Source organism: Myodes glareolus, chromosome 4 (assembly GCF_982192425.1).
Source record: "Myodes glareolus chromosome 4, mMyoGla1.1, whole genome shotgun sequence".
NCBI classification, from domain to species: domain Eukaryota; kingdom Metazoa; phylum Chordata; class Mammalia; order Rodentia; family Cricetidae; genus Myodes; species Myodes glareolus.
The window spans coordinates 46,246,331-46,268,538 of NC_142029.1; the positions used below are offsets into that span (position 1 = coordinate 46,246,331).

At 41.0% G+C, this 22,208-nt stretch overlaps 1 protein-coding gene across 6 annotated transcripts in view; it reads left to right on the top strand.

The window, feature by feature from the left end:
- Positions 1 to 22,208, top strand: part of Cyb5r4 (cytochrome b5 reductase 4) — a 67,429-nt gene that overhangs the window by 39,961 nt on the left and 5,260 nt on the right. For 3 of the 6 annotated variants that reach the window (XM_085689489.2, XM_085689491.2, XM_048435795.3), the window contains 7 exons: positions 1,664 to 1,757; positions 5,753 to 5,785; positions 7,036 to 7,158; positions 14,593 to 14,733; positions 15,954 to 16,106; positions 17,752 to 17,902; positions 18,187 to 18,273. In XM_085689489.2, coding sequence (XP_085545615.2) covers positions 1,664 to 1,757; positions 5,753 to 5,785; positions 7,036 to 7,158; positions 14,593 to 14,733; positions 15,954 to 16,106; positions 17,752 to 17,902; positions 18,187 to 18,273 — 782 coding nt within the window. The remainder of the gene's footprint in view (positions 1 to 1,663; positions 1,758 to 5,752; positions 5,786 to 7,035; positions 7,159 to 14,592; positions 14,734 to 15,953; positions 16,107 to 17,751; positions 17,903 to 18,186; positions 18,274 to 22,208) is intronic. The other 3 variants (XM_085689492.2, XM_048435797.3, XM_085689493.2) reach the window with 2 other exon arrangements.

The following is a 22,208-nucleotide window of genomic DNA, read 5'->3' on the forward strand; positions in this document are numbered from 1 at the left end:
GATACTTTCCTAAGATTTTTTTTTATATTAGTTTATTTGTTCTCCATAACAATCCTGAGGCAGAAGGCAAATGTTCTCCCTAGTTTGGGTTAATTTTTCCCCAAAGACTGTGTTTGGAAGCTAGGTAGGTATTCTGGCTCCTGCCTGGCAGATAGCTGTTACTACCCATGCTGTGTAGCCTTTAAACCTATTGAGTGTTGTTCTGTGTGCTTTCCAGTTAACTTTGCCATAAGAGTATACTTTCTGGGATTAGAAAGACTATACTGCTGAGACTTAATATATTTGAACTGTTAATGGCATTTGGGTGCCTCTTGGAAATAAGGTTAGGGAGCTTGCTCATTTATTTATGAATCTTCAAGTGGCACTTCTTTTATATAAGGCACCATTATACGTCAGAAATGTGATTCTGGGCCAAGTCCACAGACTTGGCTTTCACAGGTGGATAGTCCAGCTAGAAAGCTGGATGAATGTATTGACATTGTTTCCAGCCACATCCTCCAGTGCCTGCTCACCTTCCACATTTGAGGAGCCTTGTGAATGGAATCTATTTCTACAGTAATTTCAGTGGGGCTTGAAATGCAGTGACTGAGGAAAGGGGACCTTTACGAATAGGACAATATGTGTAATGCATGGTATAAGTAGTAAGTACACAACACCTCTCTTTAGTTTCTGTGTAGACTTACTAATACCATGCATTGGACACATCATCCCATTCGTAAGCTTCTAGTCGAAGAGAGGGAGGAGGGAATATATGAGTAAGGGAGGTCAAGATCACGATGGAGAAATCTACAGAGACAACTGAACCAAGCTCGTGGGAACTCATGAACTCTAGATAGACAGCTCTGGAGGCTCCATGGGACTGAACTAGGCTCTCCATGTGTGGGAGACAGTGGTGAAGCTTGAACTATCTGAGGGGCCCTGGCAGTAGGACCAGGATCTATCCTGGCGCATGAGCTAGCTTATCAGGACTCATTCCCTACGATGGGATGCCTTGCTCAGCCTTAATATAGGGGGGAGAGGCTTGGTTCTGCCCCAACTTAATGTGCCAGACCTTGTTGACTCCCCATGGAGCCCTTACCCCTTGGGAGGAGTAAATGAGGGGTAGGCTGGTGGAGGGGAGGCATGTGGGGGCAGGAGGAGGGGTGGGATGGAGAACTATGTTTGGAATGTAAAATGAAATTAAAAAAAAAAACTTTAAAAAAGTTTCTTGAATAATTTTGAGATAGGTGGAAATCAATAGGTTACATACTTTCTCAGAATCACATGGTAGTAGAAAAACTAAAATGAAAACAATTAAAGGTCTTGAATTCTGGGTCATAGTCTTAATTTTTTTCTATGTTGTTTCTTAAAAAAAATATTCTTTAGCAACTAATAGATGCTGACAAGTGTTCTACAGATAGTTTGTAGGGTTCATTACTTTAAGACCATGCCGCAGTGGATATTAAACAGAGGAAATGTGTGCTTAGAATTACAGTGACATTCATAGAAGGGAAGGGATTGGCTTCCATGAATATGAAGGAGAAATGAGGGAGAAATGAGAACCAGGAATAATATTCATGTTGCTTGGAGACGTGTACCAGGAAAGTGCCCTTCATCACCTCACAAATGGAGTTCTTTAGGGCAGTTCTCACTTTTCATCTTTCTATTTTTGCTTCCTTTTAAGACTATCAGTTTAGACTCAGTAATCGTTGACCTCCAGGGTGACTCCTTGAGAGCAGAAACTTTTATCAAGGATCATTCTTATCTTATACATATTGGTGAGTATCTCATTTTTACTAATGAGAATATTTTCATTTTCTTTCACTATGACAGTAGCATGGTCTGCAGTCTAGATGGCTGTAATGTTTTATCTGCTATCATCATTTTGGTTTGTCATTTCTGACCACTTTACAGTCAGTGTTTTTCCTTCACGCTACTAAAATGGCAGCATGGTCCCCTTTCCATATTGAAGTAATTATAAGCCTAATGTGTTGTTCATTGTGTGACAGAGCCCCAACTTCATGCAATCAGATGTGATCAGAATCAATCATAAAACGTTGGTTCACTTTTATAAGTGTCTTACTTGATGGCTTTAAATAAATCTCTGGAGACCTCTGGTCACCATGTGAGCATTACTTACTGGGATGTCCATTCCTTGCGCCCCAGGATGTCAGAGGCAACAACCAAACAGCCTGGACTGCAAGCTTGCTCATCTCCTAAGAGCCAGAGATAAGCCTTGTTAATTTTGACCTATTGGGGGTAAGAAGTTCTGGAACCAAAGAGACCAAATGTTGGATCTGTTTGTCACCTGTAATGAAATTGAGTCTAAGTTCTCATTGTTTTCTTCTCTTATGACTATGATGTATTTCTAGTTAGAAAATAAATGTGTCACACACAAAACAATCCCTGAACAATAGCAAATATATATTAATTTTTTAATTAAATTATCATTGTGCATATGTATATGATGTGAACATGCAAGTGTCATGGTATAACATGTATGGAGGTCAAAGGGCAGTTTTATAGATTTGGTCCCTTGAGTTGTCAGGCTTGCATGGGCAGCACCTTTACCCACTGAGCTGTCTTATCAACCCCAGCAGCAATCTTTTAAACATGCATTCTTCATAAGAGAACATGCAAGTTTGTTGAACAAAATACAAGATGAAATTCTCAACTTTTAGAAGTCTGCTCACTTCTTTCTTTTATTAATGAAGTATCTTTAGTTCTGAGTTTGCTCAGAATTGACTGTTGTTTTTCCTTACCAGCTCCCCACCCCACCCCCCGCCCCAGCCTCATTCAGTAGATGACTAAACCTCTACAGCTTTTTTTTGGGAATGTGTCCTTTCCTATAGAATGCTTAGTTCTTTCATTAAAAATTTTAAAGAGTTTTATTTTTAATTTTTGCTTATGTATGTATATCTCTTTGTATGTGTTTGGGTTCCTACAAAGGCCAGAAGTGGAGATCAAATCCCCTTTAGTTGGACTTACAAGTGGTTATGAGCTGTCCAACCTGGGTGATGGTAACTAGGGTTGGTCTTTCCTGTAGAAAAATAGTGAGGACTCTTAAACCATCTCTCCAGCCCTCCCGCCCCACTTTTTTTTTCCAGCATACAGCCCATTTGCCTGTTAAGGGGGAGATTTTTAATCACCGTAGTCATTAGCATTTTAAGGGAGACCTCTTGCCCGGCATCTGGTTTTTTTTTCATGTACTTTGTAATTAATTTTGTTGTCACTCTAGGCAATAGCGTATCTTGATTTTCCCTCCCAGTTGTAACTAAAGTTGTTCCCAAAGCAGTGCTGGCAGGAGCTCCCAAAAGGAAGTGTCCCCATACTGTCCTAAATACGATTCTTCAGAGAAGGAGTCCCTAACCACCAGTCTCCAGCTAGACTGGCAATTTTCAATCTGCGACCCTTTTTGCAGACTTCTGTCTTCAAAAATATTTACAATATGTTTCATAAAAGTAGGAAATTTCAGGCATGAAGCATCAACAATATAATTGTGTGGTAGGGGTCACCATAACATGAGGAACTGTATTAAAGGGTCGTAGCATTAGGAAGGTTGAGAACCACTGGTTTAGACATGTACTAGGGAAACATTTCAGAGAGGCTGTACACATCACAGGATGATTGTTAAAGGGGGGATTTTATACCTCATTATAACTAGTGATGCAAAGGAGGAGTCAAATTGTGCTTATATAAAGGTTTGGAGGATTTGGCTCAGGACTTGTAGCTACTTTTTAAAGATGTTTTGGACATTGAACATCAGCATCTTTCAGTGTCTGAGACTATTCATAGCCTCTGGTTGGCCTCAAGCCCACAGAGGAAAATATAACAGACTGGATTCTATCAAGGCACACTTTGTATGCTACAGGATAGACGAAGTTGGAGAAACTGGCTATGTATGGGAATGTCCTGCCTGCATGCATAAAAAGCAAAAATTCCTGTAAAAATTATGCAATTCAACATATGTATATATGTGCTCATGTTGGAATTGAGCTGGAAACCTCTCCCTGCTGTCTAGCCTTCAGAGTGCAAGAGGTGTCCTGCAGGCAGCAAGAGTTTTCTCTAGCGGAAAACTCTATGAACTACAACTTCAACCTTCCAGGCAACAGTGGCATGACTGTTATAGGGGTAATCAACCTCTCTCTGATTGGATTTTAGCATGTTCCACAGAAGGGATCCCATGCGTAGTGCTGTAAACCTAACCCCAAACCACATATATCATAGGCTGTAGGAGGAAAATCACTACTGATTTTAGCTAAGTAGACATAAAGACAAACTGCCTTCTAAATATCTATGGTCTTACACTTACAGGCTAATCTCAGTCCTACTCAGAAAAGCTTCTATTCACAGTATATGGTGGTGAATGCAGATACTCATGGCTGCCCAAGATGCTGAGAGTGAGTGACAGATGAGGGCTTAGCCCTAAAGAAATCATTTATATCACCCCTTCTAAGGCTCAAAGAACCTAGTGGAAGAGGGAACAGAAGGAATTTAAGAACCAGAAGATAGGGAGAAGGGGAGTGAAATCCCATTCTCTAGATGATATAATCAATGTAATTATAGACTCACAGCCACTGTGGTTACTTATACTGGATCTACACAATATAGGTCTTCTCAGCAGTCATTCATAAATGGGGGATGGTTGTGGGGTGGGGCCCGTGGTGGAGCCCTATCCCTTGGTACTGAAGAACAGGCTACTAAAGGAATCTAGGTGAGAGGGGCCTGCTGTCTTCAGTTGTATAAACACCGATGAACCAGGCTCCAGTAGGTAGTTCCAATTCAGAGACCACACTGACAACCATGGTTCAACCCAGAGGGACACAAACAAAGCAAAGGACATGAATATGAGGAGATCAGTAGGAAAGAGAACAGGTAGGCGGGGAAGAAAAGGCAGGGCTGCAAGCAATCAGAGTACATTTATATACTAGGAAATTGTCGAAGAACAAAATAAATAATAATAATAAAACAACTCCTGGATACCAGTGCTGCATTGGAAAGACTGAAACTGCAGAATGAGATTTAGAGCAGAGTGGTGAAGCCACACTTTGCCTTTGCTGTTTATGGAACAGATGTTAGTGAATATAAAGATCTGTCTTCTGTTAACTATTTAACCATTGCATCCATAATACCTGAAAGTGCTTGCTTGCTTATAGGCTCTCAAAAGATTGTTTGGGAGTACTAAATGGTGAGATATATCTATATCTATACCTATACCTATATCTATAGCTATAGCTATATTATATAATATGTTATGTAATATATTATATATTATATATCTATTTAATATATATCTATATATTTATAGATATAGCTATAGATAGATAGATAGATAGATAGATAGATAGATAGATAGATAGATAGATAGATATTACACACACACACACACAAAGCTAAGTTGACACTGTCTGACCTGTGTCAGCAGGGAACAGGGTGCACAACCAGACCTGAATTGCAGTGTTGCCTCCTCCCCCCAACTGCTCTTCTTGAGTCTTACTCTGTCTGATTGTCAGTCTGGAATGAAGGTCGGTTACCAGCTTGTGAGTGGTTGATTATTTACTCCTTAGTCCATAGGGAGAAGTATGAAAAGATGGAAGAAATTTAAATTTAAATTTAAGCTTTTTCAGAGCACGTATTTTCTTTTAGTCTCTCAGTACATTCTTCTAGTCTTAAGCAGTTTGAAATAGTATATTTAAGTTGATCTTACAAGTGTAGATGGATTTTATGAATTGAATTTTGGTGGTAACTAAAAACTTTTTTTTTTTACTCTCAGGGCTAAGCCATGAAGTTCAAGAAAACTTTTCTGGTAAGTACTAAAAACCAGAAACAAGTGATGTGTGTATGTACACACACAGGCATGTACAAGAAGGGGAAAAAAAAGCCAGGCATTTGTCTTTATTTTTCTTACATATATTTTCATGTCATAAATACATTAATTTTAAAGTACACTCTTTCTGGTTTCTGTTTTTCTCTCTTTTCTTTCTCCTTGCTCTTTTTATGTCTTTATTTTCCTTTTCTCTCCCTTAAGAACATTCCTGTCCGATTTTGTTATTCTTCTCTGCCCTGCTCCTCACATGCAGCTCCTAGGCACACACTAGACCAGACGCACTTTCATAGTGCGTCTACTACACTCAAGTGGATCTCACTGAGCTGCGATATTGCCACATATCATGTGCAGTGTGGGTTCCTTGGTAACTGAGGACTCAAAATAGTTTCTGACTTCCAGGCTTCTCCCACTGGTTAAGCGTCTCCCTTTACTATAGACCATAGTAAGCTCTTTCATTTAAGGAGCTTCTTTTTATTCTAGTGAAGTCTGAACTCAGTGGTCATTTAATTGAATTCACTTTGCTCATCTGTTTTAAAGAGGTGTTGCACTGTGGCAGACTCTCGAGTTCACAGTGTGGAAGAACAGATACCAAGCTGCTGAGCAAAGTAAAGTGTGTGTGTTACAACTTTAAAAGCATGTTACTCATCAGATTTAGGTCGGTAGCTAAACGTCCTCATTTTATTATCCGCACACAAGGAACTGTTCTAGTCACTGAGCAAGGAAGAGCATCTGAAAGATTTTCAGTGACGAGCAGTTTCCATGGACTTTTCTCTTATGTACGTCCCACATGCTAAATCTTCTGAGTCCACTCTTATATTTTTAGGCTCAGTGTTCTCTGTTCACTAATATAGACCTCTCAGGCTTAACTAAAAATATTAAAAGAGAATACATTGTTTGGTTTGATGGGCCCATTCAGTGTGACTTGTGCTTCAAGCTGTGGCTAGAATGTGTATTCACGACTCTATCTGTGCCCTTTTGAAAGCCACACATATAATATCTGGCCTTGGTAAATTGGTTTGAAAGAAGCCAGTCTGAATCTAAAATAAGCTAGATTTAGCATCAGATAAAACAAAAAATCAGTTTTACTAAGTGAGCAAAATCTTATTTTCCTATTAATTTTTATTGTTATATAAGAGCATGTTAGTGCACCTATATCAGAAAGTTTGGTTTTAAAATAAAATTTTGAATTTAGTGTCAGTGAAACTAGTGAATTTTTTTTTTCTTTTCAGTACGGGTCATTGAGAATGTTGGAAAAGTAGATATTGTCCTACAAAAGAGAGAAAACATTTCTTGGAAATGTCTTGGTGAGCCCTTGGAGAAGCATGATTCCTTTATTCCAAAGAAAGATTCAGGTATGCAGTACTCTTTGTTTCTTATATTTGTTTTGTAAAGGTTTTATGTAACATTTTATTTATTTATTGGCATGTGTCTCTGTGTGGGCACACATACACACAATAGTTTTTATGTGGAGGTCAGAGGACAATTTGCAGGAGGTGGTTCTTTTCTACCACATGGGTCCTGGGGATCAAACTTGGCTTGTCAGTCTTGACTGCGAGAACTTTTACCCATTGAGCCATCCCACTAACCCATCTAAAAAACAAAACAAAACAAACCTTATGGTGTTCCAGTGTTTCCTTTTCTCTGTGTGACCTCTCATCACACAATCTTGTTTGTTGTTTGTTTTGATGTTTCATACCAGATGCCGTCTTTGATATTTCTGATCTCATGTCTGTTCATGTTCCAGCTGGTAACAGCTGTGCATGAAGGTTTGGGCTTGTTGCCAGTATATTCCCTGTGCAGATGAGTGTTTTCTCTGAGGACAGTTTGATGCCAGGATTTGTGAGTCTCCTGGGAACAGTATTCTCCCGTCACACAGTCTTTGGAAGGCTTATCTGCAAAGAAAGCTGCAGTTCTATAAATGTGGCTTAGTCTCATCCTTCTCTTCCTCCTGTTTTTGTTTGGTTTTTGTTTTTTTCCGCTAGAATATTATCTTAGCTAGCTAAAGTACTATGACTGCCGATCACAGCTTAAGAGCAAAATTTGTTTGTAAGTTCAGTCACAGTATTGGCAGGATTAGACTCTTCTATGGCCCTTCTGCTTGGCGTGTGTGTGTGTGCGTGTGTGTGTGTGTGTGTGTGTTTGTGTGTGTGTGTGTGTTAACTTTTCGTAAAAGGGCACCCACCACTCTAGCTGGAAAGGGACACCGTTGCCCTCACTTTACCTTAAGTACTTGTTAAAGGACCTGTCTTCAGATGTACTGGCTGTTACAGCTTTGCCACTCTAATGTGAGGACACAGTCTACTCTGGTGTGTGCCCAGTCCACAGACCCTGTCTACTTTGTAACTAGATTAGAGGGACCCATGGCTGTGCTAAGTAGGAGAGCTTAAGTGGCTTGGCGAGCATCTGAGCCCCTTAAACTTTTAACCTGAAAGTTTCCATTTTACCTTGTTTTGATGTTAGCAGTGGTAGGTCCTGCTAACTTCAAGGCATTAAAGGGATTTTTCTGTTAAAAAATTCCAGTCTGCTGCTGCTTACATTTCTGATTTAGGATTCCATTTTCTCAAGTCTGCGGAGTTGGTCGCTAGTCATCTGCTTTTTTCTAGTTCCCAGCATTTTTTTCTTTTTCTTTATTTTTTAAAACAATGTTTTCTTATTTTACATACCAATCCCAGTCTCCTCTCCCTCTCCTCCTCTTACTCCCCGCACCTTCCATGCACCCCACCCCACATCCACTCCTTAGAGAGGGTAAGGTTTCCCATGGGGAGTTCAGCAAAGTCTGGCACATCACTTTGAGACAGGACCAAGACTCTCCCACCAAATCAAGGCTGAACAGGGTATCCCTCCAAAGAGAATGGGCTCCAAAAAACCAGTTCAAGTACTAGGGATAAATCCTGACCCTGCTGCCAGTGGCCCCACAGTCTGCCTCAGCCATATATCTGTCACCCACATTCAGAGGGCCTACTTTGGGCCAATGCAGGTTCCCCCACTGTCAGAATGGAGCCTGTTGCCCAGGATTATCTGACTCGCAGTGATAGAGGAGTCCTAGGCCGCCAGAGAAAAGCCTAGTCAGAAATCAGCGATTCTGAAAACCAAGGCTGACCTCCATTCGAAGACAGAATGACAGTCATTGAGCTGCTTTTTCCCTGTAATTTCCTGAGGCTTTCTGTGAATGCTTTTATCTGTGCTATAAGTTTATTTTAGTTCTGACCCACCATTTAAAAAGAAATCCTGAAATTAAGAAAAAGAAAAGGAAAATCAGGCAGGAAAGCTTCAGCCGTGTCCTTGCTGACATTGAAGCGGGGTGGTGCACAGTAGATTTCCCGCTTTGGAAGCAGCTTGGCGTTTAGACACCGTTTTCTTTGAGGAATGAGCAAAGACAATTTTTCCTTTCCTTTCTTAAATCGTGACCTAAACTGTAGTGAGAATTCTTGTCTCACCAGTGTATCACTGATTTCCTGCCAGTCCACCATGCATTTACAATCAACCACCATATGGTTCCTAGGTTTTTGATGTGTCTTAATAAAATTATTGACGTTTTAAGATCAGTATGTGGTTTTTTTTTTAGGTTTTAGTTTGAAATTTTTGTTTGAAAGCAATTGTATAAGTTGAAAACCAATGTGTTCTCATGGCAAATTGTTATTGCCGTCGAAGATTCAGATGCGGTCAGACAGAGTGGATCAGAGAATGGAAACTGTGCTGTTGTTTACCTTTGCTCCAAATGCAGTGGTTAATATTTTTCAAGTTGTGTGGTGCTTCTGACTGCATTTTCCCCCCTCCAGAGTGAAGATTATGAATGAATAGTTGTATGTATGTGTGCACATGTGTGTGCCTGTATGTATGGACACATTGAGGATTCATTATTTTTTTCTAGTCCTAATCTCATGTTTTATTTATTTGCTTTTTTCCTGTAATACAGAATTTAATCATCAGATAAGGGACATTTTAAAGATAAATAAACAACCCAGAAAATTGGTCTTAAGAGAAAATATTTTTTAATAATATCATAATTTTGATATGTCAACATCCATGAGTGAGCTTTTAGGTTAACACTTGTACACACACACACACACACACACACACACACACACCTTAAATTCAGGTTGAATTATATATGTGCATATATATGCAAATTATATATGTTGAATGTTAGTTTTAGTTTCACCAGGGTTTCTTAGCTGCTGACAGACATGTATACAAAGGAACGTGTGCCTGTAAGGATGTTTGCTGGAACATGGCGAGCAGTCATTTCTCTCAGGTATTCCGTGGGCCTGCACACTGCAGCTACACAAAGAGCCACTGTCACCTCCCCAGCCCTTGCTTGTGCGTCCATGTTTCTCTGTCACCTTAGGAAGCATTCATAGTTACTAGAAATGAGTAAATTCTCTAACTAGCAATAAATGTTTCACCGTGTTTTACTCTCTCTGTTCTACTTAGCTTACAAAAAGCTATTGCTAGCAGGTGACTTGGATATGCTTTGGCGTCTTGCTGTCCTGCTTCCCTTTCTATGAGAATTTCCTGACTGTGAAATCAGAACAATACAGATACAGACTGACAAGGCAATGTCTAGGTAAGAAAGCCCTGCTCTGGTACAATGTAAAGCAGGAGCTTGAACAGTTAGGACTGAAATGACAAAGGCCCTTCAGTAAACAGTGTTGGCGTGAGAAGGCACAGAAGGACTCAGGTTCTAACAGTCTCACCAGAGTTCTGTTTTTTGATGTTGTATTGAATCTAGCCTTTGAGAAAGATTTTTGCCCATAGTTTAGAGCCAGTATTTAAATCTAAAACCATAACTGAAGGATGCTTCCCATCCATCCATTGCAGTAGTAAAAACATTTTAGTAGGTTTTAGGAGTGATTTCTAAGATCTGGTTGTCATCAACCTTTAGGAAACTAGACAGGTATATTGTTACCAATACAAAGAGGAATCAGTTTCATAATACTAATTCCAAAACATATATGAAAATTCTCACTCTTTTGAACATTTTGTTTTCTCATGTTTTACCCCAGTGAGTAAATTGGTATGTGCCTGTAACATTTGTTGTCCTTAATGCTTGAAGATGCATTGTGATTATATTCCTGTTAATGGTGAGTGATGATTTAGAGTAATAACACTATAATACAAGAAGTTATATGAAGTTTTTTCAAAAGTAGTGGAAGAGCTGAATAATCAACAACAGAATAATTCAGTAATTTAATTCTTTTTAAAGTATATAAGACTTCAGACTTTCTTCAGTATGCAACAATGTGCTAATAACCTCATGAAATAAGTTATTTATCATGTGTCACAAGTGCTTATTAGAATTTGGAGACTGATAAATAACTTATTTCATGAATCAGGGTTCTCTGCCCAGTGTGACATGCATGAAGACTTTATCTTGCAGTAGTCCTGTGGGGTGAGCAGGATGAAGAGTGTAAAAGTGGTCCAGGGAGAGGGATGCAGAGCAGACGGGGCAAACCACCATGGGGACAACAGCATTTCCACCTGTCAAGCTTTTGGAATAGAAGTTTTTGTTATACCATCTTGTACTAATTTCAGCTGCTCATTTTCTTAAGCCATCATCTATTCTTATGAAGCCAAAGGTCTTAATTTTTTATTTATTTATTAAAAATTTCCACTTCTTCCCTGCCTCCCATTTATCCCCCACTCCCCCTCCTTCTCCCTCTCCAGTCCTAAGAGCAGTCAGGGTTTTCTGCCCTGTGGGAAGTCCAAGGTCCTCCCCCCCTCCATCCAGGTCTAGGAAGGTGAGCATCCAAACAGACTAGGCTCCCACAAGGCCAGTCCATGCAGTACAATCAAAACCCAGTGCCATTGTCCTTGGCTTCTCAGTCAGCCCTCTTTGTCAGCCACATTCAGAGAGTCTGGTTTGATCACATGCTTCATCAGACCCAGTCCAGCTGGCCTTGGTGAGCTCCTATTAGATCTGTCCCACCGTCTCTGTGAGTAAATGCACCCCTCGTGGATGCACCCCTGACTTCCTTGCTCATGTTCTCCCTCCTTCTGCTCTTCATTTGGACTTTGGGAGCTCAGTTCAGTGCTCCAATGTGGGTCTCTGTCTGTCTCCATCCATCACCAAATGAAGGTTCTATGGTGATATACAAGATATTCATCAGTGTGGCTATGGGAGAAGGCCAGTTCAGGCACCGTCTCCTCTGCTGCCCAAGGAACAAGCTGGGGACATCTCCTTGAACACCTGGAAACCCCTCTAGAGTCAAGTCTCTTGCTGACCCTAGAATGGCTCCCTTAAGTAAGATATCTACTTCCCATATCCACCCTTCCTCCATCTCAACCATCCCATTCCCCCAAGCTCTCCCCAATCCTCCTCTTCTCCCTTCTCTCCATCTCCTCTTACCCCCACCCCACCCCCACCCCCGTGCTCCCAACTTTTGCCTGGCAATCTTGCCTACTTCCAATGTTCAGGAGGATAACTATATGTTTTTCTTTGGGTTCACCTTCTTATTTAGCTTCTCTAGGATCACAAATTATAGGCTCAATGTCCTTTATTGATGGCTAGAATCCACTTATGAGTGAGTACATACCATATTCATCTTTTTGGGTCTGCATTATCTCACTCAGTAAAGTGTTTTCTATTTCCATCCATTTGCATGCAAAATTCAAGATGTCATTGTTTTTTACCGCTGAGTAAAACTCTAATGTGTATATGTTCCACACCTTCTTTAACCATTCTTCTATTAAGGGGCACCTAGGTTGTTTCCAGGTTCTGGCTGTTACAAATAGTGCTGCTATGAACATAGTTGAATAAATGCTTTTGTAGTATGATTGGGCATCTCTTGGGTATATTCCCAAGAGTGGAATTGCTGGGTCCTGTTCCTGAGAAACCGGCACACTGATTTCCAAAGTAGTTGCACAAGTTTGCATTCCCACCAACAATGGATGAGTGTTCCCCTTATTCCACATCCTCTCCAGAATAGGCTATCATTGGTGTTTTTGATTTTAGTATTCTGACAGGTGTAAGATGAACCTGACAGAAGAGAAAGTGGGAAGTAGTCTGCAGCACATGGTCACAGGAGACCACTTCCTATGCATAACCCCATAGCACAGACAATAAGAGCAACAATGAATAAATGGGACCTCCTGAAACTGAGAAGCTTCTGTAAAGCAAAGGACATTGTCATTAAGACAAAAAGGCAACCTACTGAATGGGATAAGATCTTCACCAACCCCGCATCAGACAAAGGACTGATCTCCAAAATATATAAAGAACTCAAGAAACTAGACATTAAAACTCTAATTAACCCAATTAAAAAATGGAGTACTTGGGGCTAGAGAGATGGCTCAGAGGTTAAGAGCATTGCCTGCTCTTCCAAAGGTCCTGAGTTCAATTTCTAGCAACCACATGGTGGCTCACAACCATCTGTAATGAGGTCTGGTGCCCTCTTCTGGCCTGCAGACATACACACAGGATATTGTATACATAATAAATAAATAAATAAATAAATAAATAAATAAATAAATAAATAAATATTTAAAAAATGAGGTACTGAACTGAACAGAGAATTCTCAACAGAAAACGTTCAAATGGTCAAAAGACACTTAAGGTCATGCTCAACCTCCTTAATGATCAGGGAAATGCAAATCAAATCTTAATTTTTTTTAAAGCTATAGAACCTATGTTGAGGAAGGTCATGTGAAACTAAACCTATGGTTTGTAGGTTAAATTATGACATTATCTCAGTAGTGGTGAACAGTAAGAATGCTGTATCCATGTTCCTATATGGGAAATCTGTAAGTCACAGTCACCTGGATTCCCTAGGGGGTTAAGCTGAAGAAAATGTTCCTAACTGTAGCAAATCCATTGTGGAAGGTGTAGAAATTGACAAGTCAAAAGACGAATAGTTTTCATCCATCAGTAACGTCATGACATGTACTGTGTGGGGTACGTATTTAGATGGAAGCACTGTGGCCTTTAGGCTAGGCAGGAAAGGAAGGCACCTGCCCAGGGTTTCTCACTCGGGGAGTGCATAAGTCCCTCCAGTTAGTTTCCAGTTTGTTGTAACTTCCCCACCTAGGAGGAATGTATAAGGATAAGATATTTGTTCCTGGGACAAATGGGACCCCCTGAAACTGAGAAGCATCCGTAAAGCAAAGGACATAGTCAATAAGGCAAAGGCAGCCTACTGAATGGGAAAAGATCTTCCCCAACCCTATATCAGACAAAGGACTGATCTCCAAAATATATAAAGAACTCAAGAAATTAGACATCAAAATTCTAAGTAACCCAATTTAAAAATGGGGTGCAGAACTAGACAGAGAATTCTCAACAGAAGAATCGCAAATGGCCGAAAGACACTTAAGGAAATAACATTTTTTTTTTCCATCAGAGTGTTGTGTTAGCCTATTTGACAGTGATAGTCCTGTTAAATTCCAAGTACTCAACTTTTAAAACCTTTTCATTGGGAAAGAAAAAAAAAACCTTGAGAATGTAACCGTCTTTATCAAATATTTTTATATGTACAATCAATATCATTGTAAATATAAAGCCTAAAATATGGAGTTGCTTACAAAATAAGTATAAGAAGAAATTAGGTTTTAATTTCTTGAGACATATTTTTAATGTGCTGTACAGGTATACTCATTTTAGTAGGCTATTATTAATTCTCCATTTTTCAAATTATAGATGTGTTCACGTTTTACACAATATCTTAGGATAAAATAGGCTTGTAAAGCTACTGAGGTTTAGAGCTGTGTGCACTGTAATGAGACTGGAGTTCTGGAAGAGCGGAGTGGAGCGTGGGTTTCACTAGCGACCTAATCATGTTGTCTTCTAGGCTTGTCCTACAGAAGGTGCCAGGTGATTTCCAAGGAAGATGTTACTCACGATACAAGGCTTTTCTGTCTGATGCTGCCTCCAAGTACTCACCTTCAGGTGCCCATTGGGCACCATGTTTACCTCAAGCTCAGTGTCACAGGTAAGGGGATAGAGCTGCGGTGTGGTGGAGTGGGGGACATGTTATTTTGTACAGTCTAAGTTACTGGCCATTCTGGACGCCTGCCTTTAATGTCAGGAAGCCTCTGGGTCTGTGGCTGCAGGAGGGGTGTGAGGACTGTGGCTTTGCTACTGATAACCTGGAGCAGGGAGTGAGCACACAGTGGTCCCCACAGGGAGTATCACTAGAGACAGACCTGTGTCCTTGGTATCTCCTAGGGGCTGTGCCACTCAGGCGATTGAGTCTATAAAACTCAGAACTAGTGAATAATTGCACATAGTTTCCTTATGTCTGCTGCCAGTCCAAGGTGTTCAAACTGTGATCCTTGCTGTGTGGATTATTTTTCCCTTATTTCATCCTAAATCTCTTCATTTACTTATTTCAAGTACTCCAATTCTTACTGATAGCCAACATTTCTTGGCCTCTTGAGCTGCAGGCTCCTTACTTCGGTCTGTGTTTGTCTTGTAGACTCCTTGCTGGGATTTGGTGTAGGTGTTCTTCCCTGATGGTGCCATGAGGCTCTTCATCACTAATGCAGACTGCCGCCGTGAGCTGCTGTCTCCCTTAGCATAGCTCTCAGCCAGTGAGCTTCTAGTTACATAGGAAATAATTAGAGCCACGTATGAAATTGTGGTCTTTCAAATGTTTTTGACTCTTTTCTTTAGCACTTGATCAAATCATTTTACTTTCACAAAATAAAACTTTCCATGACATAATTAGATTATCATTCTTTTAATTCAGCTGCCAAAATAATAGATTTAGAACATTAAAACAATCCAAAATATATAAAATTTGAAGTGAAATGCCTCATTTTCTTTCTCTAGTGCTCTCATTGTTGACCACTAACTGTTGCTAAGTGTGTGATTTATATTGGAATTGGTCTGTCTTTATTATTACATCTCCATGGAAAACTTTGATGCCATTTTATTGTGGCCTGCTTCACAACTTATATGTCTGTCTGGATTCATATTATAGACCATACTTAATTTTACAGAAATTTTCAAAAAGTCTGTAAAATGGTTAAGCATTGGTTTGTTAAAATTATGTCCTTGAATTAAACATGGATGTGGAGCATCTCATTAAAATGTATATATACATTACTTTAAAACATATACTGATAGCATCATAAAATTTTTATGTTTTATCTTCATTGAGAGCTTTTTAAGTATTACACTTTTCTTTGTTTTGATTTTTTTTTCCAGGTGCAGAAATAGTAAAGCCATACACACCCGTGTCTGCCTCCTTACTCTCAGGCTTTAGAGAACCAGTTTCTTCCCCAAATAAATACATCTACTTTCTGATCAAAATCTATCCTGATGGACTCTTCACACCAGAGCTTGATCGTCTTCAGATTGGTTAGTAATGTTAATTTGTAGCCTTGTTTGTACTGTAGATTGGATCAGTGAGTGATCCTCTGTTATCTCCATGTGGGAGTCTGTTATGCACCTTAAACTCAGCTTGTCTTCTCTTTGTCTGGTACTCCATGTCCTCTGTCTTTATCATTTGCAGCATCTCTGTTCATCTCCGCCCTGCTCTGGAGACTTGCTCATTTCCCCAATCCAGTCAGCCACAAGGTTTGCTGTCATCTTTCCTCCCATCCCTATGCTCTGAAAGCAAGCCTCCATCCTTTCTGTTTTGTCCCCTAACTAATCTCTAACATGGCTAACTGGTGTCTTTCTCTTCATGCATTTGCCAGCAGCTTCTCCAGTTCCTCCAAGAATAGACCCACTTTTCTCCCCATCTTTGAAGCCTCTAGCAGATCTTCTTTACCTGTACTGCTCAACTCCCTGCAGGGCTTTCAAGGGCTGCTAGGCTCTAGCTTTTGTGTTCCCTGCAGCCTAAGTTTGTTATTCTCATTCTTAGGTTCCTGTAGGACCCTCATCTAGAATATCCATCAGCCCTTCCTTTGCAAAGACTCGACAGATGGGCACTTCCATTGTGAAGCCCCCTTCTCAGAATCACTTGAGAACAGCTGCTCATGCTCTATTTTAAGAGTGAGCACACAACTTGTTTGTAAGATTGACATTTACAGGTAGAAAGTGTCTTATTTCCAGGACCTGGCTTGACAGTTGGCACATACTAGGCTGTTAGGAAATGAACCTGGGAAGGCTGGATAACAGATTATAATGTCTCTGAAGATGCGAAATCTTTCCTTCTTGTTTCTGACCCTTTCTCTGTGTTTTCTCACTTTTCCCTGCCTCCTTTTGATTCCTTTGCCTTAATGGCAAAAATGTTCTTCCTCTTTCTCTATCAGCATCAGCTCACAGTCGGGCAGCAGGGTGGCCTGTTACTGAAGTCTTTATGTTACTTCTGAAAGTCACTTTAGAAATCCTGTGTGACTGTTCCTTAGACTATTATTACTATCTTGTGGTGGAAAATCGAAGAAATTATAAGCACCGAAACATTTTAAGATATAATATTTAAGTAACTTCAAAATAAGGAACAGTTTTATTTTTTATTTTTCAAGTTATGTTGGAGATTTCTGAATGTACCCTGGTGGCGGTGTTCTTATGTGAGAGGCGTGGCCAGTCCTGTCAGCCGACCGCCACAGAAACAGGCAGCTGCCCAAGAACAGCTGCTCTCTGGTCTTGCTGTTTGCATGGGAATTAAGCTCGTGATGGCTCTGCTCATTTCAGCTGATAAATCTTTTCAAATCCTACTGGAGAAGTCATGGCACTGCCAATGTCAGGCTCTGGAATACATTTGTTTCCAGTCTCTCCTGCCCAGCTTGGCCCTATGGTTACTAATCAGTGTGTAAATACCAAATATCTCTTCCCTTCCTACCTTGTATTATTTACCCTGTAGTCTGATTATCGCCATAGAATCCCGACATATTTGGATGTCTGATGATTGCCTCTGACACTCCTCTCAGACTCTGTAGAGGCTGATGTGGCCTTCACGGGTCAGATGTCCATCCTACCACTCATCAGTGCTCTGTCTCTGTTCCATTCCTGCTTTTTTGTATTGTTCTGATTTTATTTATTTCATTTGTTTGTTTAGGAGATTGTGTTTCTGTAAGCAGTCCCGAGGGCGATTTTAAACTATCTAAACTCCAAGAAGTAGAAGATCTCTTTTTATTGGCAGCTGGAACAGGCTTCACACCGATGGTTAATGTGTTGAACTACGCTTTGACTTGCATGCCCAGTCTCAGGTACATCCCCTTCTTTCTGATTGCTGTTACTTAGGAGGCTTTTTAGAGCAAAGGCATTCATTGTCCTTGGGTAGGGTAGTTCATCTGCTCTCATAGCCCCACTTGGCATGGTATTCTGCTCCTCCTACTGACTATACTGCTGGGTTCCTCTGTCTCATCTCATGTTTTTATAATTTGGGCTACCTAAAAGCAGTCACCAAGTTCCCTTCGGACATCTCCACTTGTGCATATTTTAAATGTAATAATGACTTACATTTAATGAATTTTCCTTTTTTCCTTTTAAGGAAGGTGAAATTGATATTCTTCAATAAAACAGAGGATGATATAATTTGGAGATGCCAACTAGAGAAATTGGCATTTAAAGATAAAAGGTATTGTACCTGTTAACTCAGATTTAAATTTTGCTGTATCCTGGGACAGTTGAGTGCTGGAAGCTGGAGCGTAGCTGGCTGTTGTGGAGTTCCTGGATCCTCTAGTGAGCCGTCTCTGTGCCTGGACAGGGGGCCGTTGCTCCCCATCTCAGCAGCAGTTTTCAGGTTTAGTTGACTGAGTTAGTGGGTGTTAATAACCCTGTCATTGGTTTTCTTATTATGCTGGTGTTATCAATAGAAAGCAGATCTTGTCAAGCTGAACTCAGGGAGAAAGAGAGGCACGGCAAGAGCTTGTGTCATTCCAGAGAGAAGAAAAGCTGCATAGCAAGGTCAGCTGCAAGCAATACAAATTCGAGAACATTGAGCTAGACAGACCGCCATACTTTCTGAGGCATTTATGCAATCATCTAGTCTAAGAATGTCAGGGCTTTCTAGTTTCACAGAATATCTGAGGTGATTATTTATGTTCATATAGTCTCATAAAAATCAAGTTACCAGTCCTTGAAAAGCCCAAACACCCTTAGGTGCCACCATCCCTAGGGCTGAGGAGGCAGGTCTTTGACTGGCTCTTTGTTGTGTTCTCTGTTACTTCCCATAATCCTCTATCTCCTTTAATGAATGGCTCATAAGTTAACAGCTGTAACTTGAACATGCTTAGCCTTGAAGCACTACTGCTCTTAACCTGGCCTCTACCTAGGTATATTTACTCTGCTGAAGCAGCTAAGGATGAATTCAGGAAATACATATAACCAAATTCCAAGCTTTTACACTGGGAAACATTGACCGGGAAGCTTGCAGACCAAACTCCAGTTCCCATATCCTCGGCTTTAAGCCTTACTGTTCCACGGGGAGGAGAGATGGCTCAGTGAGAAAGAGCCCTTGTTGCTGTGGCAGAGGACTCAGATGGGGTCTCACAACCATTCATAACTCCAGTCCCAGGGGATCCATGCCCTCTTCGACAGTCACCTGATGGATGTATACACAGCAGGCAAAACACTCATTCATAGAAAATAAAAAAGGAAATCTTAAACTAGGAGGGTGGTAGCGCATGCCTTTAATCCCAGCACTTGAGAGGCAGATGCAGGTGGATCTCTGAGTTCAGACCAACCTGATCTATAGAACAATTTCCAGGGCAGCCAGAGCCACACAGAAAAACCCTGTCTCAAAAAACAAACAGCAAACAAACCCCCAAAATGCATAAATTAATAATCTTTAAAAATTAATTTAGAATAAGCCTGATCACTTGAACTCTTCTTTAGAAATTGCTTAGCTTCACGGACCTGTGCCTTTACCTTCAGACTCAAACAGTGGCGCCTGTCCTGCTCGCCCCGCTGCACAGCTGGGGTCTGGGGACCATGTCAATGCTTTGGGAACCGGGAAGCCCTCTCTGGAGTGTTTAGAATGGGTTAGAGGCCCTCTGTCAAGGAGAGAATGGTTTACCTTACTAGAACCCCTATTTTCTCAAGCATTTAAAAGATTTTAAATGGACATGGGTAGGGTTTAAAAATAAATGCTTCTAGTAAATTTTTGACAGAAGTATTGTTAAGTTCCTTAAAGAGAAATTTTACAAACTTTAAGAGATTTATTTGAATGACAAGACATTATCCTTTAGTGCTAAGGGTTGACTCTGATAAACTGTCATGAGGGGCATGCACCTGTGCACGTGACGTGTCTGTTCTGGTGTTAATGACTGGGGTGTGGGTTGCTGAGGCTGCAGTGCTGAGGATGGGTTTTTGTCCTGGCTATAATTGTGCCCAGCAGCTGAGTGAGCCTCACTTAGTGTATCTGGTTACAGCACGTGTTCTGTCATGCTGAGCCTCACTTAGTGTATCTGATTACAGCACGTGTTCTGTCATGCTGAGCCCCCCCCCCCATCAGTTATCCTCAGGGATACTTCCATTTGGAGACAGGGCTCAGAGTTACTGTTTTTAAGATTTATTTATTTTTATTTTATGTGTATAGTGTTTTCTTGCATATATGTAAGTATACTACATGCAGGACTAGTGCCCAAAGAGGCCAGACAAAGGCATTAGATTCCCTAGAATTGGAGTACAAATGGTTGTGAACTGCCATGTAGGTTCTGGGGGAAATAGGAGGTCCTTTGCAAGAGCAGAAAGGGTTCTTATCTTAACTGCTGAGCCATTTCTCCAGCTCCTAGGGACTTTTCTTTTCGGTGGTCACAACTGGAGAAAGAGGGGCTACTGACATGTAGTTATTAAAGGCCAGGAACAGCTCACAATGCTAGAAGTGTGGACCAGGAAAGCCCTGTATTATACCATGATTTTTAATAATATCAGCATTGTGCTCTGTCATGTGAACATGCCCTAATTTATTTAAGCAGCCTCTGCTGTTTGTCATGGTGAGGAGTTGTCTGTACTCCCCTCACTACTCAGGATGAAAGTACTGATGAGTCACAGGTGATAGTGTCCTTAGGCCAGGAACCTCCTGACAGAATCCGCAGCACAGAGCGTCCCAGCAGCATCTGTTGATGGCATTGGTGTCTTTAGTTTTCCACTGGAATTGAGCAAGAAAGAAAAGGCCGCCTGGCAGCTCCGGAACGGCTCACAAAGGGCAGGTTGCTTCTATGCCCGAGGGAAGAGCAGGCATCATTGTGAATTTCTGTGCTGTCTGCAGATGGCCCCAGCCCATGTAGCCCAATGATCCTGTTCTTGTGAGAAAAAGATGTGGACTTGCTCTCACTCTGGATGAAGCTGTCTTCTCATCCAGGACAGCAGCCCTTCACAGTGACCTTACATGATTCGTGCTGCCTTCCTTTTCATTGTGTTCATTGAGTACTAGACTGTAGGCAAGGAACAGTCTGGGAGTAAGTATGGAAGACAGAAGGGTGCGCTGTTTCCTAGGGAGCTCATACCTCACCATTGTCCAAGTAGGTGCTTGTAGAGACGATGCCACTGGTTAGCCTTCTAAAAACAGCATACTAGTAAATGACTGGGTATCCATTGCAGATTAGAGCCTATTTACTCTGAATTTATATCCTAGCAATTGTATTGTAGTGAAAGAATCATTGGAAATCCAGCCATCTCTGGCTTTTAATTCACGATAGCAAAAAGGCATTTGGATAAAAGATAGTAACAGTGTTTTAGTGAAACACGAGGCCAGTTCAGTTTCCCAAATCCAAAATGCCTGAAACCAGAAGTCCTCCAGTTTTAGAACTTGAGAGTTTTCCGGTGTTTGCATAGACTTCACTGACTGGGTGTCTAACCTGAAATCCTAGGTGCTCCAGAATCTGATAGAGCATGATAATGTCGTGTTGGCACTCAGAATGTTTATAATGTTTGAACATTTTGAATTAGGGTTTTCAAGTGGGTGTGCTTTGCCCCTGTGTTTGGGGAGGCAGTTTTACATAGTGTGGGTTAGAATTGCTGTGTAGACTCACGTGGAAACCTTGATGGTAAGAACTGAAGCCTGACCTGAGGTGTACTGAGATTGTGATTGATGGGGAAGTCTCCTCACCGTGTTCAGTGGATGCCCTGGGAAGCCCTGGAGGCAGGGCCTGTGTGCAGAGCAGGGCTGCTTTCTGACCTCTGCCTGGTGCTCTTACTTGGTCTGCTGTTGCTCTGCCTGGCCTGTCAGTTCTTGGGAGTCTGACCCAGCTGTGACAGCGACAATAAGGCAGCAGTGTCAGCCACAGTCTATTCTCATATTCGGTTTTTTGTTCCTCTCATCCAAAAAGCTTTTTTCCCAAGGCTTAGGCTGTTGCTTAGTGGTCCCTGAAGAAGCACGGTGAACTACGTCTGTTGAGATGGCAACATAGTAGATGTAGCAGGACTTTGGTTTTCTAGCTTTTAGCTCCCTAAACTCTGTGCCCTCTCTAATTTCCACGTGTCTGATTTCATAATGTTTAAATGCTTCTTTATTTTGGGCACTAGGGCTACAGTAACTAAAGCTACATGATCCCTGCTTTCATGGAGTTT